We start from the raw sequence: 21,399 nt of genomic DNA, 5'->3' as shown, positions 1-21,399 counted from the left end.
GGAAAGCAGCGTGGTGGTTCTTCAAAACAGGACTATCATATGACCCAGCAATTCCACTTCTGGGTATATACTCAAAAGAACTGAAAAGCAAGGCCCTGAACAGACACTTCTATAGTATGTTCAGAGCAGTAGTATTCACAACAGCCAAAAGATAGAAGCAATCCAAGGGTCCATCAACTGACGAATGGGTAAACTAATATGGTACATACATTTAAAAGATTATCCAGCTGTAACAAGGAAGAAAATTCTGACATGTGTTGTAGCATGAGTTAACCTTAATGATACTGCTGTGCTGTTTAGTCGCTCAGTCGGGTCGGACTTTACAAACCCATGGACTGTAGCCCACCATGCTCCTCTGCCCACAGGGATTCTCCACGCAAGAATACTGGAGTGGGTTACCATGTCCTCCTCCAGGGGATCATCCTGACCCAGGAATTGAACCAGGGTCTCCTGCATTGCAGGTTGATTCTTTACCACCTGAGCTACCAAGGAAGCCCTTTAATAATGTTATTCTAACTGAAATGAGCAACTCACAAATTGACAAATATTGTATGTTTTGGGTACAACTTATATGAGATACCCAAAGCAGTGAAATTCATAGAGACAACCAGTGGAAAGGCAGTTGCCAAGGGATGAAGAGGAAAAGAAATGGGTAATTATTATTTAATGGGTACAGCGTTTCAGTTTAGCAAAATGCAAAATGTTTTGGAGATAAATGGTGGTGGTGATCACACAACAATGTGAATGTACTTAATGTGTATACTTTAAAATGTACACTTAAAATGGTTAAAATAGTAAGTTTTATATAGTGTATATTTTACCATGATTTTTTAAAATTTAAATTAAAAAAGTGAAAAGGCAAGCAACAGAATAAGAAAAATACTTGCGAATCATATACCTGACAAGGATCTAGACCCCTAATATATATAAGGAAAATTTACAAATTAATTCAACTAAAAGGCAAGCAACCTAATTAAAAAATTGGCAAAGGTCTTGAATAGACATTTCTCCAAAGAAGATATGTAAATGGCCAAAAAGTACATGAAAAGAAGAAAAGCAAAGATTTCTCATTAGAGAAATGCAAATCAAAATCATAATGAGATACCGCTCTACACCCCTCAGGATAGCTACAATAAAAATAAAACAAAACAGAAAATAACAGACATTAGTGAGAATGTGGATAAATTGGAAACATCATACATTGCTGGTGAAAACATAACAGAGCAAACTCTGGAAAACAGTTCGGCAAGTCTTCAACAAGTTGAACACAGAATTACCATGTGTTCGTCACTCAGTTCTGTCCGACTCTTTGTGAACCCATGGACTGTAGCCCACCAGGCTCCTCTGTCCATGGGATTTCCCAGGCAAGAGTACTGGAGTGGGCTGCCATTCCCTTCTCCAGGGGATCTTCCTGACCCAGGGATTGAACTCAGGTCTCCCACACTGCAAGCAGATTCTTTACTGTCTGAGCTACTAGGGAAGCCCATATGGCCCAGCAATCCCAATCCTAGGTATTTAAGCAGTTGGGAATTAAGACAGATATTCAAACAAAACTTGTACATGAATGTTCACAGAAGTACTAGTCATATAACTAAAAGGTGAAAACTCAAATGTCCATCAACAGATTAATGGATACACAAAATGTACAATGAATTATTCAGTCATAAAAAGAATCAAGTACTGATACATGCTGCAACACAAATGAAACTTGAAAGCACTGTACTAAATGAAAAAAGATAAAAAGGCAAAAATTGTATGTTTCTATTTATACGAAATGGCAGAATAAAAATATTATATTATGAATATTTTACCATAATAGAAAAAAATACTAACTTCTACATAAATAAAAAAAAAACAAAGAATGTAGTGTAACTCTTATAGAATGGTTGTGCTAGTTTGTTTGGGAGCAGACTAGTTTCTTGAAACTTCTTTATTCTTTAAGATTACTTTTTATACAGTACCTGTAAAACTAGAATGTCTTTCCTAAAAGTATTATATTTTGTATATTCATATATCAAACTAAAACTTTTTTGGTTACCAATTTTGTTAAGTGCTTTGAAAGTCATGAATGGTTATGGAGGCAGGGGGCATATGTTTATAAACACAGTTGGAAAAATCTAGTCCTTTACAGTCACTGTAAGTAATTTTGTAGCTATAAACTTAGAAGCATATATTTCTTCCTGTTCATTGGAAAGTTGAAAGGGAAATCATTTAAATAAAAATGTCAAAATTTATACCAAGAATTAATAAAATTATTCTATTTTAATTAGTGACATGAAAATAATACTAAACATTTTAAGAGCAGTTATTTCCCTAAGCAATTTTTATGTGGCTAACGCTCAAAATATTTCTAGCTATCTTTGTACATAGCTATTTTAATTAAAGTGCTACTATTCCTTCAAGTTAGAATTTAGCATGTCTTTTCTTTTCCATTTAATTTGCAATTGTGGGCAAACAAAATCAAAGGCATTCTGAAACTGCCATCAAACAAGCAGGTAAACATGTCTGGATATTGTTCAAACAACAATAAACAGTGACCAGAACCTATAAACAAGTTCTATAAATAAGACAAGTGCAATTACAATGATCTCAATAGAATGTAACCATTTAAAAGTTATCATAATATTAAAATTTTTCTTTTTTACAATAATAATCTATTACTTTAGGCTAAAATAATAAAAGATTCATAGTCAAAATAAGAAAATGGAATGAAATATTGCTTAAAGTACATCTAAATTTTTTTTAAATGGTATCACAAATATTAAAAAAAGCTATTAGACCATCAAAGGAACATGTTTACTTGCTTGCATTTACATTCACATTTTAAAATTTGGAAAAATGCACTGGAAACATTAAAGTCAGAAAGCATTTTATAGATACCTCAAAAAGTTGTTTTGCTTCTATAGGCACTTAAATCTTCAAGTTTATTATTATATAAAGCAATTTTTTTATTAATTTGCAATCTTTTGTTATAGAAACACTTTTAAGGTAAAATATTTTTATAAAAATTAAAGAAATTATGAAGATTCTGAGAAAGATTTTTATTATTTATTATTTATTTTATTATTATTTATTCATTATTATAGACCCTTAAAATTAGCCAAAATCTTTTTGACTATCATATGGATACAAGCTTTAAACACAAAACACATCAAAACAGGCTTCTATACAGAAAGATTAAAACTCTATTACCCTTAAAGTTAAGTCTTCTCTTTCAAAGGCCTTTCTGTCCCCATCAAATGAGGATTGGCTTCAAAGTCCATTACATAAGGTTTACCCAAGGGACATAATTACAAGGGAAACTTATCCTTTACAATGTATTAAAGGGCTGGAGGGTGGGTGTCTTCCTTTTCACAAAGAAAACTAATTCCTCTTTTAAAATCCTACTCTGCCATTTTAGTACTAATGTCAATTATATATCAGTTCAATTTGTAAAGTTATTACACTGTCCACTTATAAGAGGAAAGGAAACGGCTACTTAGAGGACTTACGGGATTCATAATGGAGCTTGATCTCTGTCAGGTTTAAACGCTGCAAAAGAATGTTCTTTTATTAAGTTAATTTTCCATTTTAGATTGCTAGGCTAACATACAGTTCAGGAAGAAAAATTATTCATATAAGCTAGAAGTTGAAAGAAGTTTGAGATTAATATTTTAGTGCAATTACAGATTAGATCAGTTTCCAATGGAAATGTTTCAAAGAACACATACATGTCTAATCACAAATGGAGGTTTATCTGTTTCTTTTTTGAATTCATAAGGGCCGAGATTTAAATGGGCCAGCCGCCGCCTGGTGTCTTCTGATAGCTCACACATGCGTCTTTTTGTGTAAGGAGATGGAGAGTGTGATTTTGAAGAAATTGTAGGCTGTTCGTAGTTTTTTGCATTTATGCAATACTTATTTCTCTCAGGTGACTTGGATTTTTTCTTTTGTGATCTTGATGTTCTGTTTTGCAGTCTGCCGTGTGGTTTTTCAACTGGAGCCGTATGGTAAACAAATTTATCCTAAACATAAAAAATAAAAATTAGTTTGGCCAGGAGAGATATACTTTATACATATTATGACCCTTGGGTAAACCATATATATAACCACCGGTAGAAAAAACTTTAAAAAGTAATTTAAGGTACATATAATCTATCAAAACCAACTAGATCACTCTCTCTTACTTGTGCAGATTCTGGGGGAAGTCAAATCCATATCCTCCCAAATAAATCTGCCTAGTAATAAATAAAATATACTGCATCACACTTCTTCTTAATAAGTACTTTGTGAAAGTTAAAGTCCAATATTTAATCATTCGAAACATCTAAGAAAAAATTAAAAAGTTATTTTTCAATATACTAAAAATTAATGTAAATGTTGGCTTATCATTTGTAACTATGTATTCAAATAATTGGCTATATAACTTAAGAGGGTAAGTTTAATAATCTTACAAATACACATCTAATTAGTTGATTATAAAATCTTAATGGAGAAAACTATATATGTTTCATACTATTATAATTACATACACTTGCACAATATGAAAATCTGAAGTAAAGCTTTGTACATATTTTCATTGAACATATTATTTGAATTATACAAGGTGATTAGAATTTAATATCTCTTCCAAACTTTAAAATTCAATGGCAGATTGGTCTTAATTTTGTACTTTCATAAAAGTAAAAATGCCCAAAAGATATGTTACAAATTTTAATAACTAGTACTCTATCTTCTAATAATATTGGCTAATAGTCTAAAATTTTAAAAACAAACATATTTCTAAAATTTTTGAGTTATTAGGATATTTTATTCAAATAAAAATTATTCTGCCTTACAAAAGCTGGATCACAAATAAACAATGTTAAGACCACTTCAAGCATTATCTAGATTTATAAGCTTTCCAATATTAGAGAAAACAGATGGTTAAGAATCTGTGAATGTCCTCCTAACTTTATAACTTTAAAAAACCACCAAACCTACCTCTCCCCTTTTCTACCTTCTCAGTCTTCCTCCCTACCTGCTAAGGGTATCTATTTCAGAGTAAATAAAATACAAACATAAAACAGAAGAGTCATGCATTTTTTAAAGCAGATAAACAGAAAAGAAAATAGGAAAACAAGAAAACATTTCCTGATTAGGAAAAAAGTTAAGTCCACAAGTTTCATACAGACCAGCAGCATCAGATTATTTCATCATCTTTCTTTCTTCTCTAGCTCTTGTTAATGCTCCTGGACCTTCTCCCACCTTGTTCAATGACTTCAACAAGTAATGCAGAATGTTCATCCCATTTCATGCATCTTTATGACATCACACTGACTCAAAGAAGCAGCAATGTTAGCACATGAAAAGAACCTTTGAGGTTTAATAAAATGTTGAAGCAATGAGTCTTTCTAAGACCTTGGACTTAGACTTTCTACTGCTGAGTTTTAACTATCTCTTTCTACTTCATCTTAGATTTCATCATTATTCAGATCCACTGCACCCTAAACTCTGAAAATCTCTTGTTGACCAAACCTTCTTTTCCTCAATCTACTCCTTTTATTTTCACTGAATCTGTTACTTGCCCTCCTCTCCTCCTCAGCCCCTAGATCTCTTTCCCCTAGATCTTCATACATTTTTAGTGTCTCTTACTTTCAGATCCAGATGAATCCATCATTACCTATTTGAGCAATGCTGTAAAGTTCCTTCTTACCCACTTCTGTTTATACCAAACCAAAACTAACTCAAACTTTCTTCTTCATTACACTTTTTGAATGCTGAATATCACACAGAAAGTGAGGTATATCTGTGCTGTATCTACCACAGATTCATGCTTTCTAATCTAATCAATCCTTAATGTATCCTATTAATGTCCAACAAAACTTAAAATAGTGGCTGTTTTATACTGTTTTATACAAAATGGCTCCCTCCATCGGCCACCAGGCAACAGCAATTGTAACAAAAGGAGACTTGAAAAGTGCTTCTCTTCTTTTACTCCAGAAAAACTTTCCTGCCACATGTGAAGGAGCTGAAATTTTCCTGCTAGATGAGGACCATCTATGGCCATCACCCCAGTTGACTGACATCAAGCCAAATACCAGGAATGTAAAGTCCCTCTCAGACCAAGAAGTCATCTAGCTGCCAGACATTTAGGTGAAGCCATCCTAGACCACTCAGCCCTAGCCTAGCCAGCCCAAACCAAAAGAATTACGCAGCCAAGCCACACAACAGTGAGAAACATCTTAAGTTACTAACTTAGTTACACAGGAAACCTGATATAGATTATCAGACATATTGATAAAGCTACTAGTAATATTTAACTACTAACTACTACTACTAATGATAAATTCTAACCTGTGGTAGGTAAAAGAAAGTAAGTAGAAAATGATTTATTCCAGAAAATCCCAATAATATACTTTATTATTATCAGTCCATAGAATTGGTGACATCAACCGTGATTTAAAAAACTTGAAAAAAATGTTCCCAAAGGAATAAAGATCATTATAAATATTTATAAACCTAAATTATCATGTGAAGTTTATTTTACTCACTCTTAAAATTTAAAATGGTTTGCCTTATTTTAAACTGTATTTGAAGCTGAAAATGCTGTTTTATAGCCATTAAAAATTTAATTGTAACTAATACTTACTTGGGAAAAAAGTAGATTTAGTATGTTCTCAAACAATATTGCATAAGATTAAAATTCTGCCTGTTACCATCCACAATTTTAATGTAAAAATGTATACTCTGTTGCACCTATCAGACAATATATTCTAATACCTCATCTAGGTCTTCTACATCTCAATTATCTTAATTAAAACCATAACCTCAGTAACAGTCACAAAATTTATTAATTATATGTTATGTGCCAGGCACATATATTCTCTAATCTTTAAATCAGTCTATGAGGAACTTGAAACCAAATCTGTCTGAATCTCAAGAATATTTTCTTAAACACTAACACCAACAGCTAGTTTCTCACATTTCTGTTCAACAAAGAACAAATGACAAACACTGAAACAGGAAGTCAAACGCTTATAGAGCAAAATGCTAGTCCAATGAAACTACTAGTGGGATGACAGTTCTGCATTTAGTAAGGAGTCTTCCACCAAGCTGTACACTTAGAATGTACGCACTCTTCTGTGTGTATGCTACACTCCTGACCAAAAAAGAGAACTTTCTACCCATCCAGCAGAAGGGAATACCCTAGCGTGGAAAGGAAACTTGTTATGATCGGGGAAAGAATTTATGACAATTTATAAATGTGCACAGAGCATATCTCCAAACAAGTCATAAGCCAGCTCTACATTTGGCAAGCGAGTCATTAGACCTCTAACAGCAGTATTTCATTTTGCATTTAAAAGACAAATAATTAGGCTAAAGGCTGATACAGCAAATGTTTTGCTAAACAAAGTAAGAAAGATCCCCTTCATGATCTTATAACTATATTTTACCTTTCTTAGTTTGTCATCACCCTGAGAAAATTTACTCTTAAACTGTTACGTAGGAAATTAACACTCTACTTTCCCACCATAGGTCCAGTCCTGCCCTGTTTGGGCCCACAAGGCTTTATATAGTCCCGGCTCATCATCACAGCTGCCCATTGTTACCTGGTCATAATGCAGCCACATATGTATGAGTAATGCCTGGACATTGTTGGATCATCTGTAGACAGGGTAGCAAGATGAGTCTGGTGACTCAGTAGAAAGATGGACCAAAATGGACTAATATATCCAGATATCTAGTTTACTAAAAACAGTTTTTACAAACATAGAAGGTACTTAAACTGAAGTAGCCAAGGTTCTCTTGATCTGATAGCATTAGAACAGCTACCAAACTAGAGCAACCATCCCTTAAGGAATCAGAAACACTCAAGAAGCTATACCTAACTAAACACCTATAACCCAGTCTGAGAACCTGTGGTCCCATTTGCTAAAAAGGGAGCTTTTTAGCAAATCCTTTGAACTTTAAGTTCTTTAAGATTTATAGAAGGCTCCAATCTGGTTTTATGTGGAACTTCCTGATCCCAACATCTTTCTGGCAGCTTGATTTCTTTCCATTAATAAACAAAAAACACCAGGAAGTAAGTAAGTAAATGTACCATCTACCAACTGTAACAAGCTTTTCACATTCATACTTATTAAAATGTAAACAAAATGCTAAATACCGATGATAATTGTTTTACTTTAAAGATCCAAATATAATCCCTTACGATTATACAGTGGAAGTGAGAAATAGATTTAAGGGACTAGATCTGATAGACAGAGTGCCTGATGAACTTACACGGAGATTCATGACATTGTACAGGAGACAGGGAGCAAGACCATCCCCAAGAAAAAGAAATGCAAAAAAGCAAAAGCAAAATGGCTGTCTGAGGAGGCCTTACAAATAGCTGTAAAAAGAAAAGAAACGAAAAGCAAAGGAGAAAAGGAAAGATATCCCCATTTGAATGCAGAGTTCCAAAGAATAGCAAGGAGAGATAAGAAAGCCTTCCTCAGCAATCAATGCAAAGAAATAGCGGAAAACAACAGAATGGGAAAGGCTAGAGATCTCTTCAAGAAAATTAGAGATACCAAGGTAACATTTCATGCAAAGATGGGCTCCATAAAAGACAGAAATGGTATGGACCTAACAAAAGCAGAAGATATTAAGAAGAGGTGGCAAGAATACATAGAAGAACTATACAAAAAAGATCTTCATGACCCAGATAATCACGATGGTATGATCACTCACCTAGAGCCAGACATCCTGTAATGTGAAGTCAAGTGGGCCTTAGAAAGCATCACTACGAACAAAGCTAGTGGAGGTGATGGAATTCCAGTTGAGCTATTTCAAATCCTAAAAGATGATGCTGTGAAAGTGCTGCACTCAATGTCAGTAAATCTGGAAAACTCAGCAGTGGCCACAGGACTGGAAAAGGTCAGTTTTCATTTCAATCCCAAAGAAAGTCAATGCAAAAGAATGCTCAAACTATCCCACAATTGCACTCATCTCACACTCTAGTAAAGTAATGCTCAAAATTCTCCAAGCCAGGCTTCAGCAATACATGAACTGTGAACTTCCAGATGTTCAAGCTGGATTTCGAAAAGGCAGAGGAACCAGAGATCGAATTGCCAACAAATGCTGGATCATCAAAAAAGCAAGAGAGTTCCAGAAAAACATCTATTTCTGCTTTATTGACGATGCCAAAGCCTTTGACTGTGTGGATCACAACAAACTGTGGAAAATTCTTAAGGAGACGGGAATATCAGACCACCTGACCTGCCTCTTGAGAAACCTGTATACAGGTCAGGAAGCAACAGTTAGAACTGGACATGGAACAACAGACTGGTTCCAAATAGGAAAAGGAGTACGTCAAGGCTGTATATTGTCACCCTGCTTATTTAACTTATATGCAGAGTACATCATGAGAAACGCTGGGCTGGAAGAAACACAAGCTGGAATCAAGATTGCCGGGAGAAATACCAATAACCTCAGATATGCAGATGACACCACCCTTATGGCAGAAAGTGAAGAAGAACCAAAGGGCCTCTTGATAAAAATGAAAGAAGAGAGTGAAAAAGTTGACTTAAAGCTCAACATTCAAAACAGTAAGATCATGGCATCTGGTCCCATGACTTCATGACAAATAGATGGGAAAAGAGTGGAAACAGTGGCAGACTTTATTTTCAGGGGCTCCAAAATCACTGCAGATGGTGACTGCAGTCATGAAATTAAAAGATGCTTACTCCTTGGAAAGATGGTTATGACCAACCTAGACAGCATAGTAAAAAGCAGAGATTTACTTTACCAACAAAGGTCTGTCTCGTCAAGGCTATGGTTTTTCCAGTAGTCATGTATGGATGTGAGAGTTGGACTATAAAGAAAGCTGAATGCTGAAGAATTAATGCTTTTGAACTGTGGTGTTGGAGAAGACTCTTGAGAGTCCCTTGGACTGCAACAGATCCAACCAGTCCATCCTAAAGGAAATCAGTCCTGGGTGTTCATTTGAAGGAGTGATATTGAAGCTGAAACTCCAATACTTTGCCCACCTGATGTGAAGAGCTGACTCATTTGAAAAGACCCTGATGCTGGGGAAGATTGAAGGCAGGTGGAGAAGGGGCCAACAGAGGAAGAGATGGTTGGATGGTATCACCGACTCAATGGAGATGAGTTTGAGGAGACTCTGGGAATTGGTGATGGACAGGGAGGCCTGGCATGCTGTGGTCCATGGGGTCGTGAAGAGTTGGACATGAGTGAGTGACTGAACTGAACTGAACTAAAAGATTCAAAAAATGTGAAAAGAAGTGCAGCCAAAATAAAAAAAAAAAGAGCTTGCCAAATGCCCAATAAATATGAACTAATACATTAAATCATTAAATACTTAAATTATTTTAACCTGAGTGCGGCACTTCCTGGAACTTATCAGACATTCAGTAATCACTGAGGTTGTAGAAAATTCCAGCTTTGGAGCAATTCCCTGAAGAGGAAAGACAGGGTATTATTAAACAGTTTACCTTTTAAAAAGATAATTATTACTGATGAAAATATAACCTACAGTAACAAACATTTATCAAGGTTCAGCTGCTTTATTTGTTAGTTTGAACTTCTTATTAAGGATAAAGACAACAAACTAATGTTAAATGTTACCAAGGAACAGTTTCATTGCTGATGATTCACTTACAAGTGATTATATTGCTCTTATGGAGAAATTAAGAAATTTTTCATTTTCAAGTATTTCCCTATAAAAATTTTTAAAGATTGTTAATAACAATATTAAAGTTGTAAATATGTGAGAATACTTAACGGATTCCAACTCTTCTTACTCTTACAAATTGAGACATACATAACTACACAATCAAGAAATACTTTCATAGTCTTTAGATGCTAAAAACTATTCACAGCTCCTGGGTATATAGTTCTTGAATACAGAAGATAGATAAGTCTCTACCAATTCTTCCAACAGTTTTCCCATAATGAAGCTTAAACCCAGATCTATGAATGAATGAATCTGGTTTCTATTTCTTGAAAAATTTCAGTCATCAGCTTAAACACTGTTTTGAGATAAGTAGAAAAAAATGGTAAAATTCAAAGGAACAGTCACAAAGTACCCGAGAAAATATCTGGAAGCACACAAATGACAGTCACACAAATGACAGCTCACCAAAACATCAAAGATATAGTGTTGTCTGTGCCCAGGGCTGCTTCATTCTAATATAATGGAAGTCAAACATTTTACCCTGTCTTTGACTTACTAACTTTAAAGTTTCAAACATTATACACTACAAAAAAGTTAAATATGAGCTACCTATGAATTAAGTGGATGACTTTTTCAGCACACATACGTTTATTGATGATATCCACTATGCTTATTTATTAGTTATCTGTTGTTGCAAAGCATGTTACTTAGCAGTTTAAAACATCATTACATGTTTATTGTCTCACATAGCTTCTAAGGGTCAGGAATCTGGAAGAGGTTGAACTAGGTGGTTCTGGCTTGAAATCTCTCCTGAGATTTCAGTCAAGATGTTGTTTGGGCTGTAGTTCTCTGGAGGCTTGTCTGAGGCAAGAGGATTTGCTTCCTAAGATTCACACAGCTGCTGACTGGAGGACTCACTTCTTTTCCATCTTTTAAAAAAGAGGACGCAGCTCCTTATCACACAAACCTCTCCACAGGACTTCTTGAATGTCCTCATGATATGGTAACTAGCTCTTCCAAAAAAAACCGAGGCAGAAGACAAAATTCTTTTTATGATTTAGTCTTAGAAGTCCAACACTGTCACTTCTGTCACTTTCTATTCATTAGAGCTCCTAAGTACAATCCACATTCTAGAACAAAAGAGACTACCTTATTAGCAGAAGGGCATGAAAAATTGTGGGGGGGGGGCACATTTTTAAACAATCACAATTCACTCTTTGATCATAAATTACTTAGATTTCTCTCATGTGCAAAATAAATGCATGCCCTACTGAAGGAAATAAAAAGAAAGGCAAAGGAAAAAGTTTCACCCTTTTTAACATTAGCTTGAAATCCAGGATGTTGCCATCTAAATCAAATCATTATTCAGCCGTCTCAGGTATGGTTCTTCAAGTACAGTTCCAAGAATATAGTTCCTCACAATTAGAATACCTATGAACTAAAGGAACAAGTTATGTGCCCCACATATAATCAAGGTACGTATGTAGCAGACAGAGGAAAATCACTATAGAATACAAGAGGCAAACAGGAAGCAGTTTAGTTCAGTTGCTCAGTAGTGTCCGACTCTTTGCAACCCCATGAAATGCAGCACGCCAGGCCTCCCTGTCCATCACCAACTCCCAGAGTCTACCCAAACTCATGTCCCTTGAGTCGGTGATGCCATCCAACCATCTCATGCTCTGTCATCCCCTTCTGCTCCGGCCCTCAATCTTTCCCAGCATTAGGGTCTTTTCAAATGAGTCAGCTCTTCGCATCACGTGGCCAAAGTATTGGAATTTCAGCTTCAACACCAGTCCTTCCAATGAATACCCAGGACTGATTTCCTTTAGGATGGACTGGTTGGATCTCCTTGCAGTCCAAGGGACTCTCAAAAGTCTTCTCCAACACAACAGTTCAAAAGCATCAATTCTTCCGCATTCAGCTTTCTATATAGTCCAACTCTCACATCCACACATGACTACTGGAAAAACCATAGCCTTGATTAGACGGACCTTTGTTGACAAAGTAATGTCTCTGCTTTTTAATATGTTGTCTAGGCTGGTCATAACTTTCCTTCCAAGGAGTAAGTGTCTTTTAATTTCATGGCTGCAGTCACCCACCATCTGCAGTGATTTTGGAGCCTAAAAAAATAAAGTCAGCCACTGTTTCCACTGTTTCCCCATCTATTTGTCATGAAGGCATGGACCGGATGCTATGAACTTAGTTTTTTGAATGTTGTACTGTAAGCCAACTTTTTCATTCTTCTCTGTCACTTTTATCAAGAGGCTCTTTAGTTCTTCTTCACTTTCTGCCATAAGGGTGGTGTCATCTGCATATCTGAGGTTATTGACACTTTTCCCGGCAATCTTGATTCCAGCTTATGCTTCTTCCAGCCCAGCATTTCTCATGATGTACTCTGCATATAAGTTAAATAAGCAGGGTGACAATATACCGCCTTGACATACTCTTCCTATTTGGAACCAGTCTGTTGTTCCATGTCCAGTTCTAACTGTTGCTTCCTGACCTGCATACAGGTTTCTCAAGAGGCAGGTCAGGTGGTCTGGTATTCCCATCTCCTTAAGAATTTTCCACAGTTTGTTGTGATTCACAGTCAAAGGCTTTGGCATAGTCAATAAAGCAGAAATAGATATTTTTCTGAAACTCTCCTGCTTTTTCCATGATCCAGTGGATGTTGGCAATTTGATCTCTGGTTCCTCTGCCTTTTCTAAAACCAGCCTGAACATCTGGAAGTTCACAGTTCACGTATTGATGAAGCCTGGCTTGGAGAATTTTGAGCATTACTTTACTAGCCTGTGAGATGAGTGCAATTGTGCGGTAGTTTGAGCATTCTTTAGCATTTCCTTTCTTTGGGATTGGAATGAAAACCGACCTTTTCCACTCCTGTGGCCACTTCTGAGTTTTCCAAATTTGCTGACATATTGAGCGCAGTACTTTCACAGCATCATTTTTTAGGATTTGAAATAGCTCAACTGGAATTCCATCACCTCCACTAGCTTTGTTTGTAGTGATGCTTCTTAAGGCCCACTTGACTTTACATTCCAGGTTGTCTGGCTCTAGGTGAGAGTTAGTGATCACACCATCGTGATTATCTGGGTCGTGAAGATCTTTTTTGTACAGTTCTTCTGTGTATTCTTGCCACCTCTTCTTAATATCTTCTGCTTTTGTTAGGTCCCTACCATTTCTGTCCTTTATTGAGCCCATCTTTGCATGAAATGTTCCCTTGGTACCTCTAATTTTCTTGAAGAGATCTCTAGTCTTTCCCATTCTATTGTTTTCCTCTATTTCTTTGCATTGATCACTGAGGAAGGCTTTCTTATCTCTCCTCACTTTTTGGTATTATTCTTGTTCAGTGGCTAAGACATGTCTGACTCCTTAAGACCCCATGGACTGCAGCAGGCCAGGCTTCCCTGTCGTTTACCATCTCCCAGAGTTTGCTCAAACTCACGTCCATTGAGTGAGTGATGCCATCCAACCATCTCATCCTCTGTCACCCCCTTCTCCTACTTCCTTCATTTTTCCCAGCATTAGGGTCTTTTCCAGTGAGTAGGCTCTTCATATTAGGTGGCCAAATGATTGGAGCTTCAGCTTCAGCATCAGTCCTTCCAAAGAATATTCAGGGTTGATTTCCTTTAGGATTGACTGGTTTGATCTCCTTGCAGTCCAAGGGACTCTCAAGAGTCTTCTTCAGCACCACAGTTCGAAAGTATCGATTCTTTGGCACTCAGCCTTCTTTATGGTCCAACTCTCACATCCATACATGACTACTGGAAAAACCATAGCTTTGACTAGACAGATCTTTGTTGGCAAAATAATGTCTCTGCTTTTTAATACACTGTCTAGGTTTGTCATAGCTTTCTTTCCAAGAAAGGAGGAGTGTTTTTTAATTTCACGGATACAGTTACCAACCCAGTGATTTTGGAGTCCAAGAAAAGAAAATCTGTTACTGTTTCCACTTTTCCCCCTTCAATTTGCCATGAAGTGATGGGTCCAGATGCCATGATCTTTGTTTTTTGAATGTTGAATTTCAAGGCAGCTTTTTCACTGTCCTCTTTCACCCTCATCAAGTGGTTCTTTAGTTCCTCCTCACCTTCTGCCATTTGAGTGGTATCATCTGCATATCTGAAACTGCTGATATTTCTCCTGACAATTTTGATTTCCAGTTTGTGATTCAACCAGACTGGCATTTCACATGATGTACTCTGTATATAAGTTAAATAAGGAGCGTGACAATATACTGCCTTATCATACTCCTTTCCCAATTTTGAACCAGTCCATTGTTCCATGTCTGGTTCTAACTGTTGCTTCTTGATCTGCATACAGGTTTCTCAGGAGATAGGTAAGGTAGTCTGGTACTCACATCTCTTTAAGAATTTTCCAGTTTGTTGTGATCAACACAAAGGCTTTAGTGTAGTCAAGGAAACAGAAGTAGTTGTTTTTATGGAACTCCCTTGTTTTCTCCATGATCCAAAAAATGTTGTCAATTTGATCTCTGGTTCCTCTGCCTCTTCCAGGCCCAACTTGTACATCTGTAAGTTCTCAGTTCATGTACTGCCAAAGCCTAGCTTGAAGGATTTTGAGCATAACTTTGTTAGCAAGTGAAATAAGCCCAACCGTACAGTAGTTTGAACATTCTTTGGCATTTCCCTTCTTTGGGATTGAAATGAAAACTGACCTTTTCTAGTCCTGTGGCCACTGCTGAGTTTTCTAAATTTGCTGACATATTGAGTATAGCACTTTAACAGTATCACATTATCTTTTAGGATTTGAAATAGCTCAGCTGAAATTCCATCACCTCCACTAGCTTTGTTCATAATAATTCTTCCTAAGACCCACTTGACCTCACAGTCCAGGATGTCTGGCTTAAGGTGAGTGACCACAACATCATGGTTCTCGGTCACTGAAATCTTTTTTGTGTAGTTCTTCTATGTATTCTTGTCACCTCTTTTAATCCCTTCTGCTTCTGTTAGATCGTTATTGATTCTGTCCTTTATCATGCCCATCCTTGCATGGAATTTTCCCTTGGTATCTCTAGTTTTTTTGAAGAGATCTTTAGTCTTTCCCATTCTATTGTTTCCCTCTATTTCTTTGCTTTGTTCATTTAAGAAGGCCTTCTTATGTCTTCCTGCTAGTCTCTGAGAATCTGCGTTCAGTTGAGAATACCTTTCCCTTTGTTCCTGGCCTTTTGCTTCTCTTCTTTCCTCAATTATTTGTAAAGCCTCCTCAGACAACCACTTTGCCTTCTTGCATTCCTTTTCTTTTGGGATGGTTTTGGTCACTGTACAATGTTACAAACCTCCTCTCATAGTTATTCAGACACTGTCTATCAGATCTAGTCCCCTGAAGCTATTCATCACCTCCACTGTATAATCATAAGCGATTTGATTTAGGTCAGACCTTAATAGCCTAATGGTTTTCTCTACTTTCTTCAAGTTACCAGTAGGGAGAAGGGAGGGGGAATATAGAGATAGGGGACAGAGAAGTACAAACTACTGGGTGTAAGACAGCTTCAAGTATGTATTGTACAACACAGGGAAAATACCCAATATTTTATAATAACTGTAAGTGGAAATTAACCTTTAAAAATGTGATAAAATTCAACATCCTTTCATAATATAAATGCTCTAGAAAGTGGGCACAGAGGAAACATACTTCACATAATAAAGGCCATATATGAGAAAGCCACAGCTAACATCATTTTAATGGTGAAAAGCTGAAAGGCAACAAGAGAAGGGCATGCACTCTCACCACTTCTCTTCAATGTAGTTTTGGAAGTCCTAGCCACAGCAATCAGAGAAGAAAAACAAATAAAATGAGTCCACGTTGGAAAGAAGAAGTGAAACTAACTATTTGCATATAACATGATACTATACATAGAAAATCCTATAGACACCACCAGAAAACTACTAGTGCTCATCAATGAATTCAGTAAAGTTGCAAGATACTAAATTAACATATAAAAATCAGTTGCATTTCTATACACTAACAATGAACTATTAGAAAGAGAAATTAAGGGACTAGTCTCATTTACCATGACATCAAAAGGAACAAAACACTTAGGAAAAAAACCTACCTAAGGTGGCAGAAGATCTGTACTCCAGAAATTATAAGACACAAATTGGAGACAACACAAACAAATGGAAATTCATGCCATGTTCTTGGATTGGAAGAATCAATATTGTTAAAATGACCATACTACCAAGGCAATCTACAGATTCAATGCAATCTCTATCAAACTACCAATAGCATTTTTCACAGAATTAGAATGAAAATTTTAAAATTTGTACTGAAACACGAAAGACCCCAAATAGCAAAAACAATATTGATAAAGAAGAATGAAGTTGGAGGAATCATGCTCTCTAACTTCAGACTATATTACAAAGCTACAGTCATCAATACAGTATGAAACTGGCATAAAAACAGACACACAGATCAATGAAATAGGTTGGAAAGCCCAGAAATAAACCCAGACACTCACAGTCAATTAATCTACAACAAAGGAGGCAAGAATATATAGTGGGGAAAAGATAATCTCTTTAATAAATGGTGCTGGGAAAACTGGATGGCTACATGTAGAGGAATGTAATGAGAACATTCTAACACCATATACAAAAATAAACTCAAAACAAAGACAAGATACCATAAAACTCCTAGAAGAAAACACAGGCAGAACACTCTGACATAAATTGCAGCAATCCTTTTTTTTGAATCCATCTTCTCTAATAATGGAAATAAAGGCAAAAATAAACAAATGGGACCCAATTAAACTCAAAAGCTTTTGCACAGCAACAGAAATCATAAACAAAATGAAAAGACAATGTACAGAATGGGAGAAAGTATTTGCAAACAATAGGACCAACAAGGGTTCATACAGTTCAATTAAAAAAAAAAAATAGCAGAAGACCTAAAAAGACCTTAATGGCCATCTGTATGTTCATTTTTAGATTTATTTTCAACAAGCACATGAAAAGATGCTCAACATCACTAATTATTAGAGAAACACAAACCAAAACTACAGTGAGGCAATACTTCACACCAGTCAGAATGGCCATTATCAAAAATTCTACAAATAATAAATGCTGGAGAAGGTGTGGAGAAAAAATAATCTTCCTACACTGTTGGTGGCAATATAAATTGCAACCGCTCTGGAGAATAGTAGAGAGGTTCCTTAAACACCAAAATTGGAGTTAACATGTGATTCAGCAATCCTACTCCTGGGCACGTATCTGGAAAAGATGAGAATTCTAATTCAAAAAGATACATGAACACCAGTGTTCACTGCAGCAGTATTTACAACAGAAAAAACATGGAAGCAACCTAAATGCCCATCGACAGATTAACGGATAAAGAAGATGTGGCATATATACAATGGAATACTACTCAGCCACTAAAAAGAATGAAATAATAGCATTTGCAGCAAAATGGATGGACCTAGAGATTTTCATACTAAGTGATGTAAGTCAGAGAAAGACAGGCATTATAGATTACTTATACGTAGAATCTAAAAAATGATACAAGTGAACTTGTTTAAAAAACAGAAATAGAGACACAGAGAACAAACTTGGTTACCAAAGTGGAAATGGGGAGACTAAAAAATTAGGAGTATGGGTTTAATAAACACATATTACTATGCATATAATAAACAACAAGGGAACTATATTCAATATCTAGTAATAACCTATAATGGCAAAGAATCTGAAACAGATATACATATATGTATATATATATATACACACACATACACATACATGGGCTCTCCAGGTGGTTCAGTGGCACAGAATCTGCCTGCAACACAAAAGACCCCGAGTTCCATCTCTGGGTTGGGAAGATCCCCTAGAGGAGGGCATAGCAACCCACCACAGTATTTTTGGCTGGAAAATTCCATGGACGGAGGAGCCTGGCAGGCTATAGTTCATAGGTTCGCAAAGAGTCAGACACTACTGAAGCAACTTAGCACACATGCATGCACATCCACACATGCATATATATACATATACAGAGAAATAGATAGATAACTAAATCACTCTGCTGTATACCTGAAGCTAATAGAACATTGCAAATCATCTATACTTCAATTTTTTAATTATATAAAAAATTTTAATTAAAATTTTTAAAAGTAAAATACAAAAAAATAAAGTAGAATAAAACCTGCTTCATTAAATTATTTTCTGAGGCAACAGTTTGGATATTTGGAGATTTTAATAAAGGATGTTATAGTCATAATCTTGGTTTCACCATCAGACCATAATTTCCTGAAAGTGCCCTAGAATGATTTTTGCTCATAAGCCATTCCTTAATTTCAGCATTACTTGCCATGGGGGAAGGCTGACAATCCTCAAAAACAGTAAGTTCTACCTCTTTTTTGTATTATTAACAGCATTTCCTTTTGCTTCTCTCTCGTCTATTTTTCTACAAGCAGCAGTAAGAAACCAGACAGCCCCTCTTAACACTCTGTCAGAAAGTCTCCTTAAAAGGACCACCCATTTCATCAGTTATTTTTTATATCCTACATGGCTGCTAAACTTTACACCATTACACAACAAGGGTTCCTTCTTCCACTAATTTCCAGTAACATTTACCTCATTTTCCTGCAAACATTCATTTGATAATTTCTTCAAGGCTCTTCAAACTCTCATATACACTCCAACAAAACTGTTCCAGCTTCTGCCCTCTTCAGAGAGGTGCCTGAATGTCCTCAAACATGGCAACTGGCTTCCCCGGGAGTGAGTGATATTAAGTGTGAGAGCAAAGAGGAAGCCACAGTGCATTCAATGACCTGGTCTCAAAAGTCTAACACTGTCACTTCACCACATTGTATCTGTTAGAATCACTAAGTAGAGTCCATACTTATGAGCAGCAGAGTTGGCTCTGCATTTGGAAGAGAGGAGTGTCAAATCGTTTGAGCACATATTTTATAAGTATCACAGCCTGGACTGCAACTTATCACTTGACCCCTCCCCATATATTGCTGGTCATACAGTAAATACTTTGTGTTTTAGCCATTATTTTAGATTTTTCAAGACCCATATGTATCAGTTGAGGTTTCAGGGAAACCAAATTAATAGGATATACACAGAGATAGATATTTATTTTAAGGAATTGGTACATGCAATTGTGAGAGTGACAAGTCCAAAATCCATACAGAAAGCTAGCAGACTGGAAACTCAAGCAAAGTTGATACTGTAGTCTTGAGTGTGAAATCTCTAAGCAAACCAGAAGGCTGGGAACTCAGGATTTCTATATTACAGTCTTGAGGCAGAATTTCTTACTCTTTGGGAAACTTCAGTCTTTGCTCTTCAGGTCTTCAGTTAATTGGATGAGGTTTACCTACATTATCAAGGGTAATCTCCTATACTTAAAAGTCAAGTGACTGTAAATATTAGTCACATCTACAAAATATCTTTACAGTAACATTGAGACTAGTGTTTGACTAAACAACTGGGTACCACAACCTAACCAAAATAAATATAATCATCACACATCTGAAATGTCAGTTTCCTCTATGAAGTCTACAGTAAGATACAATTCATTTATTCAATTCAATCAAGAGGCATATAAGTACTTACTTTATGCAAAGAACAGTGCTAAGAGTTAAGATCAAAGATAAAGTCACAGATTCTGTTTTTATGGAGTTCACAGTGTAGAGAAGATATTAACATCACCACCATCATCCATAACAAACAGCACCTTACTATGATCTCCCCAGCCATTACTGTATCACTAATATTTATTGATCATTCTCTATGTGCCAGGTTATTATGGTAACCCTTTACAAGCTTTCATTAATCCACCAAAAAACATGCTATCTCCAAGGTATAGTAGTCTCAAGTTTACTAAGGTAGTCTGTGATAGTGCCAAGATTTAAGCCCAAATGTGACTTGAATTCTTGCCATAGTGATGGATTCAGAAAGATGGCTAAAACTCAGATAGATGTCTATGCTAAGAATTCTGAGGAGGAGTGCATTGTATCCTGCCAGGACAACAAACCACTGATTGGAGTGTGTTGTTCACTCACATTCAAATACAGTAACTGATGTGATTGAATTTACATCTGCCATTCTGCTGTTCAATTTATATATGTGCCATATCTTTTTATTCTATTCTTTCTAGTGGTCTCATCAGAGTATGCATAACTTAGTGGTCATCCAACAAACCTGTAAGGGTTCTACTCTACTGATTATCTCTGTGTGGGTTGGGGAAAGGCACTCAAAGATACAGCAGGTTTCTAGTCTCCTTCGGTTTTCCCTGTTTGTTGGACTACCACTGTCTCCCCTGAGCGTGCACAGTTTCAGCCAGCAAGGAATGAGTGGAAAGCTCGCTTCTTCCTTTTGATTGCACCCTCACTTGCAGGGCCTCCCGGTCAACTTTCTGGCAGGTATGCTGCTCGCTGATTGGAACTGCAATCAGCCTAGCAAAGCTGTAGCTTTCCTCATGTGCTTCCAACTGAATAGTCCACATTAAGCTGGTAAAGCCACGATATGTGCCCCTATGATTGTGACACCATTTCCAATGTGTGGGTTTTCTAACACCATCAAGATAGTCTCTGTGACACCATTTGGGTGCCCTGCAATTTAACTCAGTTCTGACTGCTTGGAGATGGCATCAGATCCCATAGGTTAAGGGCTCAGTCCCACAAGATTGCTCCCATCTGACTTTGGTTGCTAATCACAAGTCTTAGGTTGTCACCGATAGGCTACAAGTAAGAGGCTTCTAAAAGCCCCTCCACAGATTCCATCGATTTGCTACCGCAGCTCATACAACTC

At 36.4% G+C, this 21,399-nt stretch overlaps 1 protein-coding gene across 8 annotated transcripts in view; it reads right to left on the bottom strand.

Annotated features, from left to right (window-relative positions):
• Positions 1 to 21,399, bottom strand: part of SPATA6 (spermatogenesis associated 6) — a 152,722-nt gene that overhangs the window by 72,630 nt on the left and 58,693 nt on the right. For 7 of the 8 annotated variants that reach the window (XM_081485159.1, XM_081485157.1, XM_081485158.1 and 4 more), the window contains 2 exons: positions 10,340 to 10,420; positions 3,711 to 4,004 (listed from right to left, as the gene is read on the bottom strand). In XM_081485159.1, coding sequence (XP_081341285.1) covers positions 3,711 to 4,004; positions 10,340 to 10,420 — 375 coding nt within the window. Of the gene's footprint in view, positions 1 to 3,710; positions 4,005 to 5,153; positions 5,295 to 7,415; positions 7,508 to 10,339; positions 10,421 to 21,399 lie in introns of those variants that run through there. The other variant, XM_081485161.1, reaches the window with a different exon arrangement.

The sequence above is a fragment of the Giraffa tippelskirchi genome, chromosome 5 (assembly GCF_054371585.1).
Source record: "Giraffa tippelskirchi isolate mGirTip1 chromosome 5, T2T-mGirTip1v1.2.pri, whole genome shotgun sequence".
Lineage (NCBI taxonomy): Eukaryota > Metazoa > Chordata > Mammalia > Artiodactyla > Giraffidae > Giraffa > Giraffa tippelskirchi.
The sequence above is the reverse complement of the archived record's forward strand: the minus strand, read 5'-3'. Positions and strand labels throughout refer to the sequence as shown.